This window comes from Cebidichthys violaceus, unplaced genomic scaffold (assembly GCF_023349555.1).
Source record: "Cebidichthys violaceus isolate CVI_PGR_0920_01 unplaced genomic scaffold, fCebVio1.0.p SCAF_15, whole genome shotgun sequence".
Lineage (NCBI taxonomy): Eukaryota > Metazoa > Chordata > Actinopteri > Perciformes > Stichaeidae > Cebidichthys > Cebidichthys violaceus.
In genome coordinates, this window is record NW_027176318.1 from 6,959,827 (window position 1) to 6,975,144 (window position 15,318).

Genomic DNA, 15,318 nt, shown 5'->3' on the forward strand with positions numbered 1-15,318 from the left:
AGGGAAGAAGAGGTGGGAGGTAGCCCCCCGCCCAACCCTTCTCTTCTCTTGTCAGCCCAGGAAAGGCTTCACTCAGCTGGGGTGCGTTTGGCCCGGGGCTGGGCTCACTGGTGGAGGTTAACTCCAGCATAAATAAGCATCTTTGGACTCATTACAGGGATTAGAGAGTAATTCGCCTGCGAGGAAGGAGACGGCTGCCAGGGTTTTGGTACAGTTTACTACAGTCTTATAGGGGCGAGGGCCCTGGAGATTACAGAGGGAGAGAGATGGAAAGGCAGCAAAAGAGAGAAAGGCCAAGGGAAACGAGAGGCTGGCTGTCAAGTGTGTGTGTGTGAGTCAATCCAAGCCCCCGGCTGCCCCCTTGATCTTGAGCATGTTGGGGTGCTGTGAAAACGGATAATGGGAGTTAGAACGACCGGGCCTGTCTAGAGAGAAGTGTGCTGATTGTTATAACTTTCCCTCATCTCTCTCTCCACTTAACTAAATAAACACCCAAGAGGTAGCACTCTATCAATTTTAATGATGTTGAAATACAATTTAGGTACAAAATACACAACAAATGCTAATTTGGCCATGATGAGAGGCATCAGAAATTCCTCCCATTATTAATTCAGCTGACTTTCTGCATTTTTCATCAGAACAAATATTCCCATTTCAACAAACACACACACACACACACACACACACACACACACACACACACACACACACACACACACACACACACACACACACACACACGATTTGGAGCATAAATCAACACGTTCACTCATCAAATATATGCTGTGTGGTTCTCTGTAGTCCGTCCAGTGCACCAAAGACAAATAATTCTGTCCAAAGTCCAGTTGGAGAAACGGAAGGGGCAGAGGATTGTCAATATATGCACACATATATTAAACATAGCAGGTCTGTGTGTTCAGGAAAGACAGACATCATAAAGACTGAAGTCCAGTCATAAACTCATACACGACTACCTTGAGAATCTTTGACTATTAAACCTCATTTTTTCATGTTTTGATATACTTCTGTCTTTACAAAATATTCTTACATGATAAAGTTTAATTATTCATTACATTTTCATAAAATGTGATAAACTTTAAAGATACATTTACAACATAATACAAAGGTGGTTAGTCATGCGTATGTTAGTATGTGTATTCTATATGGGCGACTATAAAGATTTGAACCTCCATTTAAATTTCAACAAGTCCCTGAAATTATAAAATAAACTCAGTCATGACAGCTTCTTCACACCATCATCTGCCAGTCATCTCCACCTCCATCTTGACCGGTTCAGGCTGCCCTGCCTCTGCACCACATTTGGGGCAGGTGAGGTAAGCGTCTGCAATGCTGTGGCTTTTGATGCAGTAGTAGCAGAAAACATGTTGGCAGCCCACTGTATGAGGCATGGTGGGCCACTCTCCGCACAGTCCGCACTCTTTCCACTCGCCTTGCTCTTCTGTCGCCCCCTCCCTATCAGCGCTGTCTCCCCCCAAAATAATTGACAACACAGTTGCCTTCAACTTCCTTGTATTGATCAGTGGTAACAGGAAGATGAGGAACTCAGCAAAGCCGTGCCACAGCAGCTCGCGGTTCATGTACTGGTAGGTTACGTCCCGCACCACATTGGGCTTGCTGAAAACCGCCCGAGCTCCCACGATCCTTTCAGCCAGCACAGGATGGCGACCTTTTCTCAGGAACACAAGGAAGTTGATGAGACTCGTGAGCTGTGTGATACTAGAAACAAAGGTCAGGCAATTGCGGAGACCCTGTTGGAGTAAACCACCGTCTCCTTCAGACACAGGCCCTCCTGAACTCAAGCACAGCAGCAGGCTGTGGGAGCGCTCCTGGAGCCAGCGGGGACCTGCAGTGAGCAGGGCCAAACCCAGCTTCTGCCTGCGAGACAGAGGTCTGTAACGGGGAGACGAGGGAAGGATGTTGTGGTAGCGTAGACTCAGTAAAGACTGGCCCACAGTGGCACTGCTGGAGTAAAGTGTGAACCTCCACAGCAGCATATGGAGCAGAGCCCTCAGTTCAGGCTCCAGCGGCGTGAGCAGACCCGGGCGGCAGTTGTGGAAGCACTGGGAGAACTGGGTCCACACCAGCTGCTCTAGGGATGAGTCTAGCTCGAGGGCATCCAGCTGGCTGATGCGCAGTACTGGGGTCTGCGGGTCAACATCGGTCTCTGGACCAGAACTTCCAGCCAAACTTTTTTGGTTGTCCTCGCTCTCCAAACCTGCTGGAAAAAAATAAAACCAACAAGTGTAAATATGATAATCATGTTTTTCAGGAAATGTATGCGTGGACTTCAATTTTGCAAAATATAAATAATATACAAAATGAATGTAAACAATCACTTTTGTTTAGTTTGGGCCTTCGATCTGAGAGTTAGTATACACACTAACTTGATTGTTGACGAAATAATCTTTGGCTTTCCACTGAAATGCATGAAGGCATCAACATAAGTAATCAGACAGGTTTTTCAATAACAAATGAAACAGGAGAGTAAAAAACTATCCACAGTAATGGCTAAAACCACAAAAATTGTAAAAAGTTCAAATAAAAAAAGAGAGAAAAAAAGCTTCCTCCTAAAACTACCAATCAAGTATTAATAATAATAATAATAATCAAGTGTCTCGTGACTTTACATTATTAAATACCTTATAAACCTACAGGCAACTTCATACTTGACTCCTGAAGTCAGGGACATGAACAAAATGTATACAAAGGCACAACTATTAAAAGGACAACTAGGAATGAGGCCCTGGAGGTGAGACCCATCCTGTTAGGAAGGTTATTTTTTCTTTATACATAGAAACGGAAATCACTTTTCACATGTAAAACCCATCCTTAATGCAACCTTTGAGCTGCGCAATGCAGAAGAGCAGGGGGTCTTAGACTGCTCTCTCCAATGTATAAACACACACAATCCAACACACACACACACACACACACACACACACACACACACACACACACACACAGGAGGCAAAGCTCGGGAGCTCTTGGTGCCGGCTCCCTCTGGAGATAGGGGTGTGTGTACAAATCACATCACTAGGGATTAGGCTAACGGCACAGTCTCTGGTACACCGTAAACATCTGCCAAATGTGGAACAATTTTCCTCCCCCTAGAGTCGACTCCATATGGGATCCCACCATTGTGAAGTCTGGGCTATTTTGCGCCGCATACGATTCCAAACTGCTCACAGTTCCCCCAGTTTTATCTGCCCTTTCCTCAAATGAAACGCTTAAGAAGTGGGAGACTAACTAACGCAAGGAGAGACAGAGCAAGAGGCCCAGAGAGTGAGAGAGAGAGAGAGCGAGAGACAGAGAGCAAGAGAGAGAGAGAGAGCGAGAGAGAGACAGAGAGGCCTTTTTTTGACAGTGGCTTTTGTGTCTCGCTGAACAGGATTTGTCACGAGGCTTTAAAAGAGATTTCAGCCGGGTAAATATGGCAGTTTTGACAGAAAGAGAGAGAGATGATGGTCACTTTAGACGTTTCTCAAGGAGGCAAAAAAAAAAACCAACCCATTTAAATATGCGGTGGCAATGCTTGGGTTTATTGTGGTGCACAGGACCATCTGTGTATTCATGATGTTTCAATAGAGCCAGGATACACCGTCCAACTAAGTTAGAATTAGCAAATGAATGAAAAAAGAGTGAATTCACGCTGAAGTAAGCAGGTGTGACAAATTCATTGAGCTGCATTTGAAATGCTGCCATGTTTAGTGACTAGAACCTCGCCTGTGACGGAAGTGGAGTTTGGCTTTAAAAAAATAAATAAATAGAGGTAGTCAGACTGTGTATGGTAACCAATAAACAGGCTCCATTTGTTTAGCTTAATCTGAAAGTTTTTCCTTGATGGGAGAAAATGTGGAGATTATGTGCCTGTGTGTGTGTGTGTGTGTGTGTGTGTGTGTGTGTGTGTGACTATGTATGTTTGTCAAGGGTAGTCTTGATCTATGCAGAGCTCTCATACAGAGCTAAATTAATCTATCAGTGCATGGTAACACACACTCTCTCTCTCTCACACACACACACACACACACACACACACACACACACACACACACACACACACACACACACACACACACACACACACACACACACACACACACACACACAGCCAGGTGGTGGAAATCCCCGTCACAGCAGCAGCAGCCCTCTCGGGAGAGCAAACCCGGCCGGGTCCAATATTCTTTTCAAAGCCTTTTATCGAGCAGTTTACAAGTTATGAATGAATATGTTTTATTTGGGGAAACACGGTATTGACAGCCACCTATCAATAGTAATGTGACTATTGTCAAGGGTCTGTCAATATTAATGTAATTATGATGTAGAGGGATCAGAGGGATGCCAGAGTCGGGGGCCAAGTAACATCTCCTGCCCACTGCCATATCAATAGCTGGGATTGCTATTGACAGCTTCCCTTCAGACTTGCAGCACTTGCCAAATATATAACAAGCAGACACTTCAGTCAATGCCGGGCTGCCTATAAAAATTAAGCATTTGAATTTACAGGGCTCTCACCGTGGACGGCTGGAAATCCATGTTCCTTATGTAATAGTCAAAAGTCACAGTCAATGTCAGTGTTTACAGAGCACTAGCACGGTGTGTATGTGTGTGTGTGTGTTGGAGGACAGCCATCTACACACAAGAAGTACACAGATACAAGCAGACGGACTCTTTCTCAGATGATTTCGCACAACCACACACGCCTGATGTGATATATTGACTTGATAATTTTCTCGTGGGTCAGCCAACCAAACCGACCCAAAGACAAAATGCCCTCTCCTGACAACCAGCAGTCTGAAGGCAGGTTAGAGGAGTTCACTGAAAAATCAACAGAAAATCTGGGGTCTTGCTTTTCTATCAAATACTTTAAAAAGATCTTCCTGGGAATATTAAAAGGTTATTTTGATTCAGGTCAGATGAGTTTGTTTTTCCCCCCCTTTGTTCCCTTAGTCGGTGCATCTTGTTCTGACAAAGATAGCACACTGACTCAAGGCTGACTGCCATAGCTTACAGACAACAACAACAACAACAATATCCAATCTAACAGGGAACAAACTGCAACATCGCTTCAAGGCAAAAAGGGGCCATGACCAGTGTGAGGAAGGAGAGACGAGGCAACAAAAGCGTACAGAGCATCAGACTGAAGCCTCGCAGCTGCACCGGGTCCTCTGAAAAACAGACAACGGGCTGTAATGACAGCCACCCAACAGGAAGACACAGATTGACAAAGAGACATACGCGTCAGAAAACGCGTCATGAAACCCTCAGCCAGGAGCTCTAAACTACTGTCTACTGATACAGTGAAGGAAAAAAAACCAAAAAACTGGGGGCAAAGATAGCTCGGGAGAAAAAAAACGAGGGAGGAGAAAAACAGATAAGCACCAACCTCTCCCTTGGAGCTGACCTTCAGACTGACGGTCACAATAAAGGAGGAGGGAACATTCCTGGAGCATATGCGGCTCAGCCCCACTGAGGTGCGGGCATCCAGGGAATAGCCTATAGAGAGAGAAAGGCTGCACTTTCTTCTTGACCTTGGCTTTGGTGTCTAGGGAGGGGATGAGGGTGTTTAGGCCAGAGGACTAAAGACTGAGGGATGCTGGGAAGATGGAGTATCTCTGGGGGATTGCGTTTAGCTTTTTCCGCAGCGGACAAGTGCTCTGAAGCTGCTCACGGGGCTATCATTCCATGCCGTTTGGAAACGGTGTGTCCAGAAGTCTTGATTAAGCTCATGGCGTGGGGCAGGGCTCAAATACCTAAGCACTTAGCTGTGGTTGTTAGCGTAATATATTTGCTGAAATAATGCATAAAAAGGTTCACTTGGCTTTCTATGATGCTTGTAGCAAGAAATAGGCAATGCATTGGCAAAGCATGCAGGATTAAAACTTTACATTTTCTTCTCTCTTTCATGTAAATTAATTTGTGTAAAAGCTCTGGTGAATAGATCCTATTTCTCCGAGCACTCTAGTCACTCTAGTCTCTCTCTCTCTCTCTCTCTCTCTCTCTCTCTATTGCCCTTCTTTTGCCAGGAACGAGTGCAGGCCTATTAGCCATGGCCTTCTAATGTCCTCACTGTGAAAACGGATGAGAATGTCAGATTTAGAACTTTTAAGAGAGTGATGTCATACAGCAGACCACAGGCATTACGGGGACGCTAAGATTACCCAGGCGGTAACCAGACTAATTGTTATGAGTCTGTTTCATGAAAAATGAATGCGTTCAAATGCAGAGAGGGGTCTTCAGGCTGTGTGTATGTGTGTGCGCGCCACACACTAATGCTTTATCAAGGCTCTCCCCTTTTTTGTAATCACCCAAGACTCCTCCGAGCCACGGGGTGAGGGCCAAGTTAATGCCTGAGCACAAAAAATACACATCAGTTAGAACAGCGCGTCTGACATTCGAAAAAAAATTTGCTCTGCTTAATCTGGTTTGCTCAGAAGGTAAATTATTTAAGAGAATTAATTGATTTCATGAGTAGGAAGGTTGAGTATGCTGGGGCTGTATGAGTAATAAGTACAGGGGTTTGCAAAAAAAACAACTTAAAAAGTAATGAAACATTTAAAAGGGCAGAGGCACAATGAACGTGGAAGAAAAAGCGGAACAGCTAATAAACGAGAGAACTGAAGTTGTGTCTTTCTTAGGAGTCACAGAGAGCACTGGGGCCTCACCTCATGCAAATAAAATGTGTTACACTGAGGAATATTTGATCGGCACATTTCTTAACTTTTGATTTATGCATGAACACATTTTGTCACCTTTTTTTTTTTTTTTTTTAATCTGTGTAACAACTAAACTTTTTGTCTCCAGTAAATCTTTGAGAATGAAGGCCGCTGCAGGATGAGAGATTTAAGAATGTGCAGTCAAACCCACAGACCCTACTTTTAGGAATCCCTCTTTTATATCTGAGAATCAATTTGGAGAAATGGATTGCTGCCTCTGCAAACTGTACCCATAATGACATGTCAACATGTTATAGGCAACTTTCACTTTAGTTTGGAAGTTTAATGCCTCGATTTCCAGCCAAAATGTACACATTAGAGCTAGTGCACTGCAAATATGAAGATAAATACCGTGATACTTGGAGACAACTGAACATGATGTATGCTTAAATGCAATATTTAAGCACACTGAATGTAAACAGCTGTAACAGGAACACAAATCTGCCTGCCAATTCAAGTCTATAGCTGGTAAGTATGGATTCTAGAGCAGCACTGAAATGACAGAAAAATAAACAAGCCAAATGATGATGACAGATAGCTATATTAGATCATTTTGGAGCTTTTAAAATGGAAACGATAGAAATCAATGTTAAAATTTAAAGCCTTTGGCATGTTGGTCAGACACAAACATAACCGTTAGATGTACAATTTATGTGCAATATAATGTCTTTTGTTCTCTTAAACAACTAAAATGATAAAGCTAATTCAGGAGGGTGGAATTCTTTCCAAATGAGTCCACAGATAAGCCCTCTTGCATTTATCACTTCCCTTCATCTGGAAACTGTATAAAATGACCTTATGACCGAGTGAGATCACAGCCCAATTTAACTTCAGCGACTCCCTTAAAAACACACTCATTACACTAAGTGTATAGCTCCAGAGGCACATGCCTATACTTCAATTTCATGCAACCAGCCGCTCCACATTCTCCTCATAATGACATTGTCTCTTAATTTTTTAAGCCCATGCCCATCAGTCTTTAACAACAACAAAACTCAAATCTGCTCCATTTTGATAACAAGGCCAAAGCATTATGAGATAATCACAGTGGGGATTAGGGTTTTGGATAGAGTGTGCAAGAGCAGTGCAGTCAAAGCCAGTGGAAAAGAGAGATATAACCACGAGAGAGATAAGAGCAGAGGGGTAATGATTGGGATGAGAGAAGTGAGTAACGTTGGTCTCTTGAAAATCAATAAGATCAACTTTACCTATTTTTGCGGTGTGGAAGGTTTTGATCTCTGCCACTGATCATTTAGTGGAATAATGTAATTATGTGCAGAGCAGTATAACATACTCTTGAAGGAAGACACACTCACTCACAAGGTTACCATCCAAAGTTGCAGATGGCAAATATACCTGACAACATGACTCACAAGTCATAACAGTTGATCGTTTGAACCGTATCCACTAAACGCATCGACAGGCATCAACAATCGATTTAAGCTTTCCGTGGGAATACCAGGATGTGGAAGGAAAATAATGCACGCTTGCATTTGCGCTAAACAACACAACGAAGTTATAATTACCCATTTCTGTTCAAAGCAAGGGTGAGCTCAGTGCCATTCTTCTCTGATTCGACCAAAACAACCCGTATATCCGGGTTGTGCAAATATGCACCGCCTCCGACAGAAAGCTCACCAATGGTGTGCCGCAACGTCACGGCTACGAAGCCAGATGGTGCAAATGAGCCAATCAGATCACACAGCGCCAACGCAGCGGCAAGGGATGAGGTTGAAGCGTCGATTTGTTTGGAAATAATTCATGTGCCCTCCGTTGTAGAAACGGAACATAGCGACCAATTTGTTGGTGAAGCCACGGTAATTCACATAAAATAACACAGATAATGTCTTACATGCACTTAAAATGCCATGCATTGGGTTTTTTTTCCAGGTTTGCTCAACAGTTGTCTGATAACGTAAACTATAAAGCTGTGCAAAGATTCAACCAGAGGAACAAGCCGTGATTGTGAGTTTTAGCTTTTTCGAAGCCTGCGGTTTGTTGCATAAACATTACGTGTACTTTTATTCGAGCCATGCTAACAACTTGCACAACCAAATGAGCCAAAAGACAAAAACATCACCAGGGTCAGGCGAACGCTGGAAGCTATCGATACAGGGGATGGAATCTGTGAACCTGTCCTCTCCTTCAAAAGAGGAGCTGAGAGTAGACATCCAGGATCCTGGGATGGAGACAAACAACATTAAACAGCTTGTACACGAGTTCAGAGGACTGTACGAGCAGAGATTGACAACTCTGGAGCTGGACACCAGTGTAACCAGAGAGGAACTGCTACAGGTGAGTACCTGACAAGGTGTTATCACACGTGTGTACTTATGGTAATGTCTTTGAGCGGTGGAAGGCGCTGTATGGGCGCCAGTCTCTCTGGAGATGTGGCTTCGAACCCCCTGCTGCTATTATAATTATCTAACGTTATGCTGAGTAGTTTTTAGATACTGTAATATGTGCAAGACGTGTGACATCACTGACTGATACTGTAACATATAGTGACTAACAAAGAAATTACAACTTGGTTAGTTTTACCGGGGCTACTTTGCAGTCTCCTTAGGTAAATCCAGGGCACTGAACCTTGTATTCATAGGTCCACAACATAAATTATGTTTAAAAAAAAAAAGAGGAATTATTGAGGACCTTCTTCAGACCCAAAGTCTCCACAGGAAGTGCAGTTTTCTTCCAACATCCATTGTCATTAGGTTGTCATCCATCCAATACAAATCAAAGAGCATCCTGTCCACCGTGACTCGGGCCTCAGAAGATGACCTCTGTCCTGTCAGACAAATGACAGGAGGAAGCACAGGGGTGCTTTCATAAAGCCGCAGCACTTGTAACAGGTGGCAAATTGCATTATGTTTCCATCTGAGCGGCAGGGATCAGGAACACAGATCCACACTCATATTTAAAAAAGAGAGGTTTCTAATCATCAGGATTGTCATGTGACATAATTTAGCTACAGAATGTAGCCTGTGTGAGCTGGGCTGTGCATCAAAGCAAGTGTAACAAGGTTTCAGAGATGGGTTTCGGTCAGCCGGCCCCAGTCGCGGGCCCGCTTAACAAGGTTATGTGTTTAGAACTCAGAAGCTCCCGAGTCCTAAAGGTTGATGTGGACAATTAATCATAAAGCTTGTCCATTGAAAACACACAGCCCATTCATCCATGAACCCATTGTATGTTTATGATGTTTCCTAACATGTTAGAACAACCTCCCAATTATAGAATTTATATAAAGTATTTTTTTTCTTATGCTTTATGGCAGTAATCACTGTGAGGGAGCGAGCTGGCAGGAATGAGGAGCCTCAGGTGGAGTTTTCTTAAACCATAAATGGAGCAAAGTTCTGGGCCCACAGAAGAGGCTATGCTAGGTTAGCGTACATTAAATAAAACTGAACAGACCAAACTGACTTAACCAAGACAATCCACCAAAAGCTGAAGACATTACATTACAGTCATTTAGCGGACACTTAAGTGTATAAGACAAAGGGAAATATGATTAGACCGTTTTTGTAACACAAAGACAAACACATCCCAACTAAACATTAAGTAAAACAGAACAAAGCAGTTATCATCAATAGACATATTTCAACAGTTAACCAAAACAAAGCACCACTTAACTAATATATTCTAAAGAAACAATCTATAACCCCCCATGATGTGACTAATACTTGGTACATTCTGATTGGCCACTTCCTGTATTTAAGAGCTCTGCTTTAGGGCGGCATCTTTTGCTCCATCCTTGCAAGATGTCCCTCCAGCAGCAGCAACCAGCAGCGGCACTCTCAACATGGTACCTCAAAGTTAAATAGAAATTAGAACAACTTAAGGCAAATGTATCTAAATACAAACGAGAGTGTAACTGTACCGTAGTTAACTAAGTGTGTGTCCTTCAAATAGAAACTATTGTTCTACCAACAGTACTAAAGTGTGAGTATGATGCATGAAACAAAAGGTTTGCTGATATAATTGCAGTAGGTTAAAAGGTCAGTAAACTCTGAGGAGAAAATGAACCGTTAAGTGTAAACTAAAAAGCTACGGTGCGTGCTGGATGGTCACTCACATTTAAATCAGCTGTGTGGCAGCAGGTGGCCATCACAATCACTGATGGCTGTTTCAAATCTGGAAAAAAGTAAACCAGAAACGCTGTAGTCATGTATAATGGATGTATTTTCAGTTTCACACCTTTTTTTTTTTTTTAAATACAATGTCAACCGTGGAATGTTATTTTAGATACTGTCATCTATCTACAATGTTTTGTAAAGTTACTCTACCTGAAGCTATACATCAGCGTTGTATTATGCACCAGGGGACGGTATAAACCGCTTGTTGACTTTTTTTGGCTTTAGGGGACAGACGTTTTATGAACACAGATGTAAGGCAAAATAATTCAGAAATTCAGTGGCATTCCCTTTTTATCAGAGCTACTATCATTGCATGTATGCTGTCTGGCTATCTGTGCAATCCCTTTAAGAAACAAGTGTATTAGCAGTTTAAAAAGAAAAACGGAGATAACCACTGCTGAAGGAGTGTGAGGATTTGATACATGATATCATTGGTGGAGCATGTTCAGGTGACCTTTTCTTTTCTAAAGCATACAATGTAAACTTAGAAGTGCTTTCTTCCAGACACAAAGCAGCAACAGTCAGGAAATAATATCTTTCTGGCCTGCTCTAACCCCTAATATACTATACATAACTAGAGCAGGTGAATATTTTTCACAAAAGGCAATAAAGCTGCTGTAAATGTGATGTAAGAGCATCATCTGCTTTGATATCTTGCTTATTTTACACAGCTTCCATCATAGGCACCGTGTTGCTGCTCTCTCTTTTGTGGGTCCTACTGAGAGTACCTGAGGTAGAATCAGAGCCTGTGGCCATCAGCAGATTTCACCATTACCACAATTTTTGGCAGTTGTCGTCAACTGCCAAAAAAAAAAGTAAAATAATTTACTATTGATTCCCCACCCCTTGTTTCTCCCTGTTTAATTTCAATGAGACTATCCTAAAGACACAAGGGTTGGATGAAGCTAAATAACACATTACATTTTCTGATTTTGTTATCCTGCTTGGCTGAGGAGCTTTCATGTTTCCCTTGTGAGGCCATCATTGGAGGCGTTTAGTTTTTCTCTGTGTCAAAGTGATAGCTGACTTCACTTTGACATTTGATGAATCTTGGGGAAATTATGCATCTCACTTCTGTAATCTGTCAACTTAAAATAGCACAGATTTGCCAAGAGGGTGTACTACATTTATAGATCAGGGAAGATGGCATACTGGCTTTGCAACTCTGTCTCTTAGCCTAAGAGAAGAACATAGTTTCGAAGTATTAGGAACTATGTTCATATTGCAACTGGCATTAGCAATGTATGTTCACTGGTGACTTTTGGCCCCAACGTACAGTAGGAAGTAGTTGCAGAGAGGAAATTAATTTGGATGGATTAGTTTAGTTCTTGACCTCAACACCGTAGACGAGCATTTGTGGCCCCCATGCTGTTGTGTGTGTTTTAAACATTGAATGTTTGTCAAATATCTTTCTTTTACCTCAACCATTTGTTTTATTGGCCATTGGACATAATCGTAAACACAAATATCACAATTTAGTTACCACAAGTGGATACTGAAGGAAAAACAACGTTTTTACTTCACAATCTTTTGTTCATAATGTTGTCCATAAAGACATGTTTCCCTTCAAGCATACAAAGCTAATACAAAGTAGTTTATCAATGTCATTCTTCAGGAAAACTGGGGGGTTTTGTTTCTGAGAGTTGCCCATCATTTTCAGCTTGTTGATAATGTGAGTAGCTCAATAAAATAAAATAATTTGTATTGTAGTAGAAAAATGCTTGGTTGTTCTGTCAGCTTGTTAAATCAAAGCACACTAAGTACTGTTTGATCCTGCTGTTGTTCTTGCAGAAGAAAGTGAATTTCCTGTGGTCTTATGTGAATGACCTGGCAGACCAGAACCAGGTGCTGCTTCAGACCATTGAGGATCTGCAGAAGGAAGCTGACGACAAAGTTTCCAATTGGGGAATAAAGCTCCACACCTCTGATCGCATTTTGGACGTAAGGTTTTTATAAATGTTTTTTTTGTATTTAATTAAGTAGTTGGCCCATCATTGTTTTTATACAAATGTATAGTCTTCTTTATGGTATTTAATTCCTTGATGTATATTTGTCTTCAGGAGAACAATCTGCAGGAATACAGGATACAGTCAGGTTTTCAGTACATCAAGAGCATTAGAATATGTTTAGAGACATGTTACACAGTATAACCACAGTGGCACAAATTGTAATACATACAGAAAAATCTGGCTCAGCATGTCCAGGTGAAACACTCCAAAGGTTTTAAATATGAATTTTAGGTGCAAATCCAACTTATATCCTTTGGATATATATATAAATAAACCAGGGGCATTTAGTATTCTGTGAAGAAGCACAGCCCTGCGATAATCTGGCGACCTGTCCAGGGTGTACCCTGCCTTCGCCCAATGCCCCCCCCCCCCCCCCCCCCCCCCCCCCCCCCCCCCCCCCCCCGCGTGACACTGAATAGGATAAGCGGTTTCGGCTGAGACTGGTGTTAAAGATGCAGTGAATTCTTCAGGATAAGCCGAGACGAGGAAGGAGTCAAGCAGAGACACGTCCTCTGTTTTTGTCTTAAGTTTGTGGACCCAAACTTTTTTTTTTCCAAGATTGCAGCAAGGCAAGGCAGGACTATAAAGACATCACCACTTGATGTAGTGACTTTAAGGTATTGTTCCATTTCAGTTATGGCCAGGCTTCCATCAATATTCGCTCTTCTGAGTGGATTTTGCACACGGAAAAGTAATTATGGCCTTTTATCCATCAAAGTACTTATCTGCTATTATGGAGAAGGTCAGAGGGATGTGGCTTTGTGTGCTCTCTGCGCTGGTCAAAAAGATCATTGTAATGCAATGCTTTGCATTACTTATTGCAGTCCATTTTTAAATGAAACTTCATTCTCTTATATGGCATTTAGTAACAACACATTCAATAACTCAATCTGCACAGCTTCTCTTTCATATGAATTTCTCAAGTGCCTTCATATATATTTGTTGTTGTTGTTGCAAACTGCAGTATAGTGCAAAAATGCATGTGTACTGAACGATGAGAATGGCCAAGACCTTTATCAGTTTTCACGTGTTATCAGTAATTGAATTGTAGGCCAATTTATTTAGCGCTCTTGCAGATACAAAAAATACAGTTTAAAAAGGAATAGGTAAAGAAAAAATCTGAAAAGGGGATTAAATGAGGTTCTCTTAGTTGCAAAGAGTCCTTCAGTTCATTTAGTTGCACAATTTTGTTGTTATTCGTGAAAACAGCTGCTTCATTTGACCGCCGAAGAGACAGTGTGTGGGAACACAACAGTTTGTTGCCGTACTGTCGACCCATCTTCTGAGCTTTTGAATCTCCATTTTCACCCGTCTTAAACGATGCTCTCACTGTCTGTTTATGTTACTTTGTATGTTTTCAGGGTCTAGATTGGTAGACAAATACAAACAAATGGACTGTTTCACTCAACAGTCTATTAGGATAGCCAGGGGACAACAGTGTGTTTCTGCTCTGATGTCCATAATGTGAAATCCAATCAAATGAAGAGCATTTAGAGCTACTTATGGACCGTTCCACCATGTAAACGATGCAATGAGCTCTGTAATAGGAGCTTGGCTAACGTCTGATTGAATCGTAGTGTATGGTCTTGTTGATGCACAATAGGGTTGAACTGTAATGGACACTAAACAGAGTTTGTTTTGTGGTCATAATATCATGAAATCCAAGGCTTGTGTTCTCTTTTCTAGACTGCTGCAATTAGCCTGTTGTCTATTTGTCATCCATCGGCAGACGGATGTAGCATCATCATGTTCCCTGCATACAATATAAAGCTGAATTAAACAGTGCTTTGTGAATACTACTAAATGTCTATTTTAACCTGTGGTTACAGGGCAATACCATCCGTACGCGTAAGTTCAGAGCAATATGGAAGTCATTGGAGAATCACTTTAAAATGCATTCAACTTCTCCACCTTTATTTACAAATGTGACACTATTGTACTGACTTGTTAAACTCCACCAAAGATGTGCTCCACCCAGGTTCAAACTTATTTTAGTAATTCTGTGGAAAAACTACAACCAAAGTGATGAGACGGAGGTTCATTTCATCCAGTATAGTAGGTAGTATTCATTGACACGGTTTACTATGGAACAAGGATGTAGATGTTTTGTCCCAGTGGCACCTGAACTCTAAAGCAGCATTGTTTCACTCAGAGAATGATTGGTTTCTATTAGGTAGCTTTCCAAACTTTTAAAAAATATATGGAAAATGCTGAACTTTCTTTCTGTTGAAACAAAACATTATTATGAGCGCAGAGTTTTGGAAAGTTCTGGGAAACGTCCTCATAGTAATTTCCTCCAATCGTCTGGGTTATACTCCCGTTGGACAGTCTTTTTGGCAGCTAAAGGATAAGTAACCATATAATGCAATAAAATTGTCACTTTATTGATCTCAGTAGAAATATTTTGTTTCCCTTGCGTCATTCCAGGCAGGTCAAAGGCGCAGG

General features: G+C 41.9%; 2 protein-coding genes across 2 annotated transcripts in view; one reads left to right on the top strand and one right to left on the bottom strand.

Annotated features, from left to right (window-relative positions):
• Window positions 1–508: 508 nt before the first annotated feature.
• Window positions 509–8,313, bottom strand: pex2 (peroxisomal biogenesis factor 2). Its single transcript, XM_068709489.1, has 2 exons — window positions 8,261–8,313; window positions 509–2,239 (listed from the first exon to the last, which is right to left on the bottom strand). The coding sequence occupies exons 1-2, from the start codon at window positions 8,262–8,264 to the stop codon at window positions 1,257–1,259; spliced, it is 987 nt and encodes a 328-aa protein (XP_068565590.1). The 5' UTR covers window positions 8,265–8,313; the 3' UTR covers window positions 509–1,256.
• Window positions 8,314–12,699: 4,386 nt separating this feature from the next.
• The window catches only part of LOC137871775 (trichohyalin), a 116,616-nt gene continuing 113,997 nt past the window's right edge, over window positions 12,700–15,318 (top strand). Inside the window, exon 1 of the mRNA XM_068709733.1 lies at window positions 12,700–12,805. The gene's annotated coding sequence lies outside the window, so the exon portion shown is untranslated. The remainder of the gene's footprint in view (window positions 12,806–15,318) is intronic.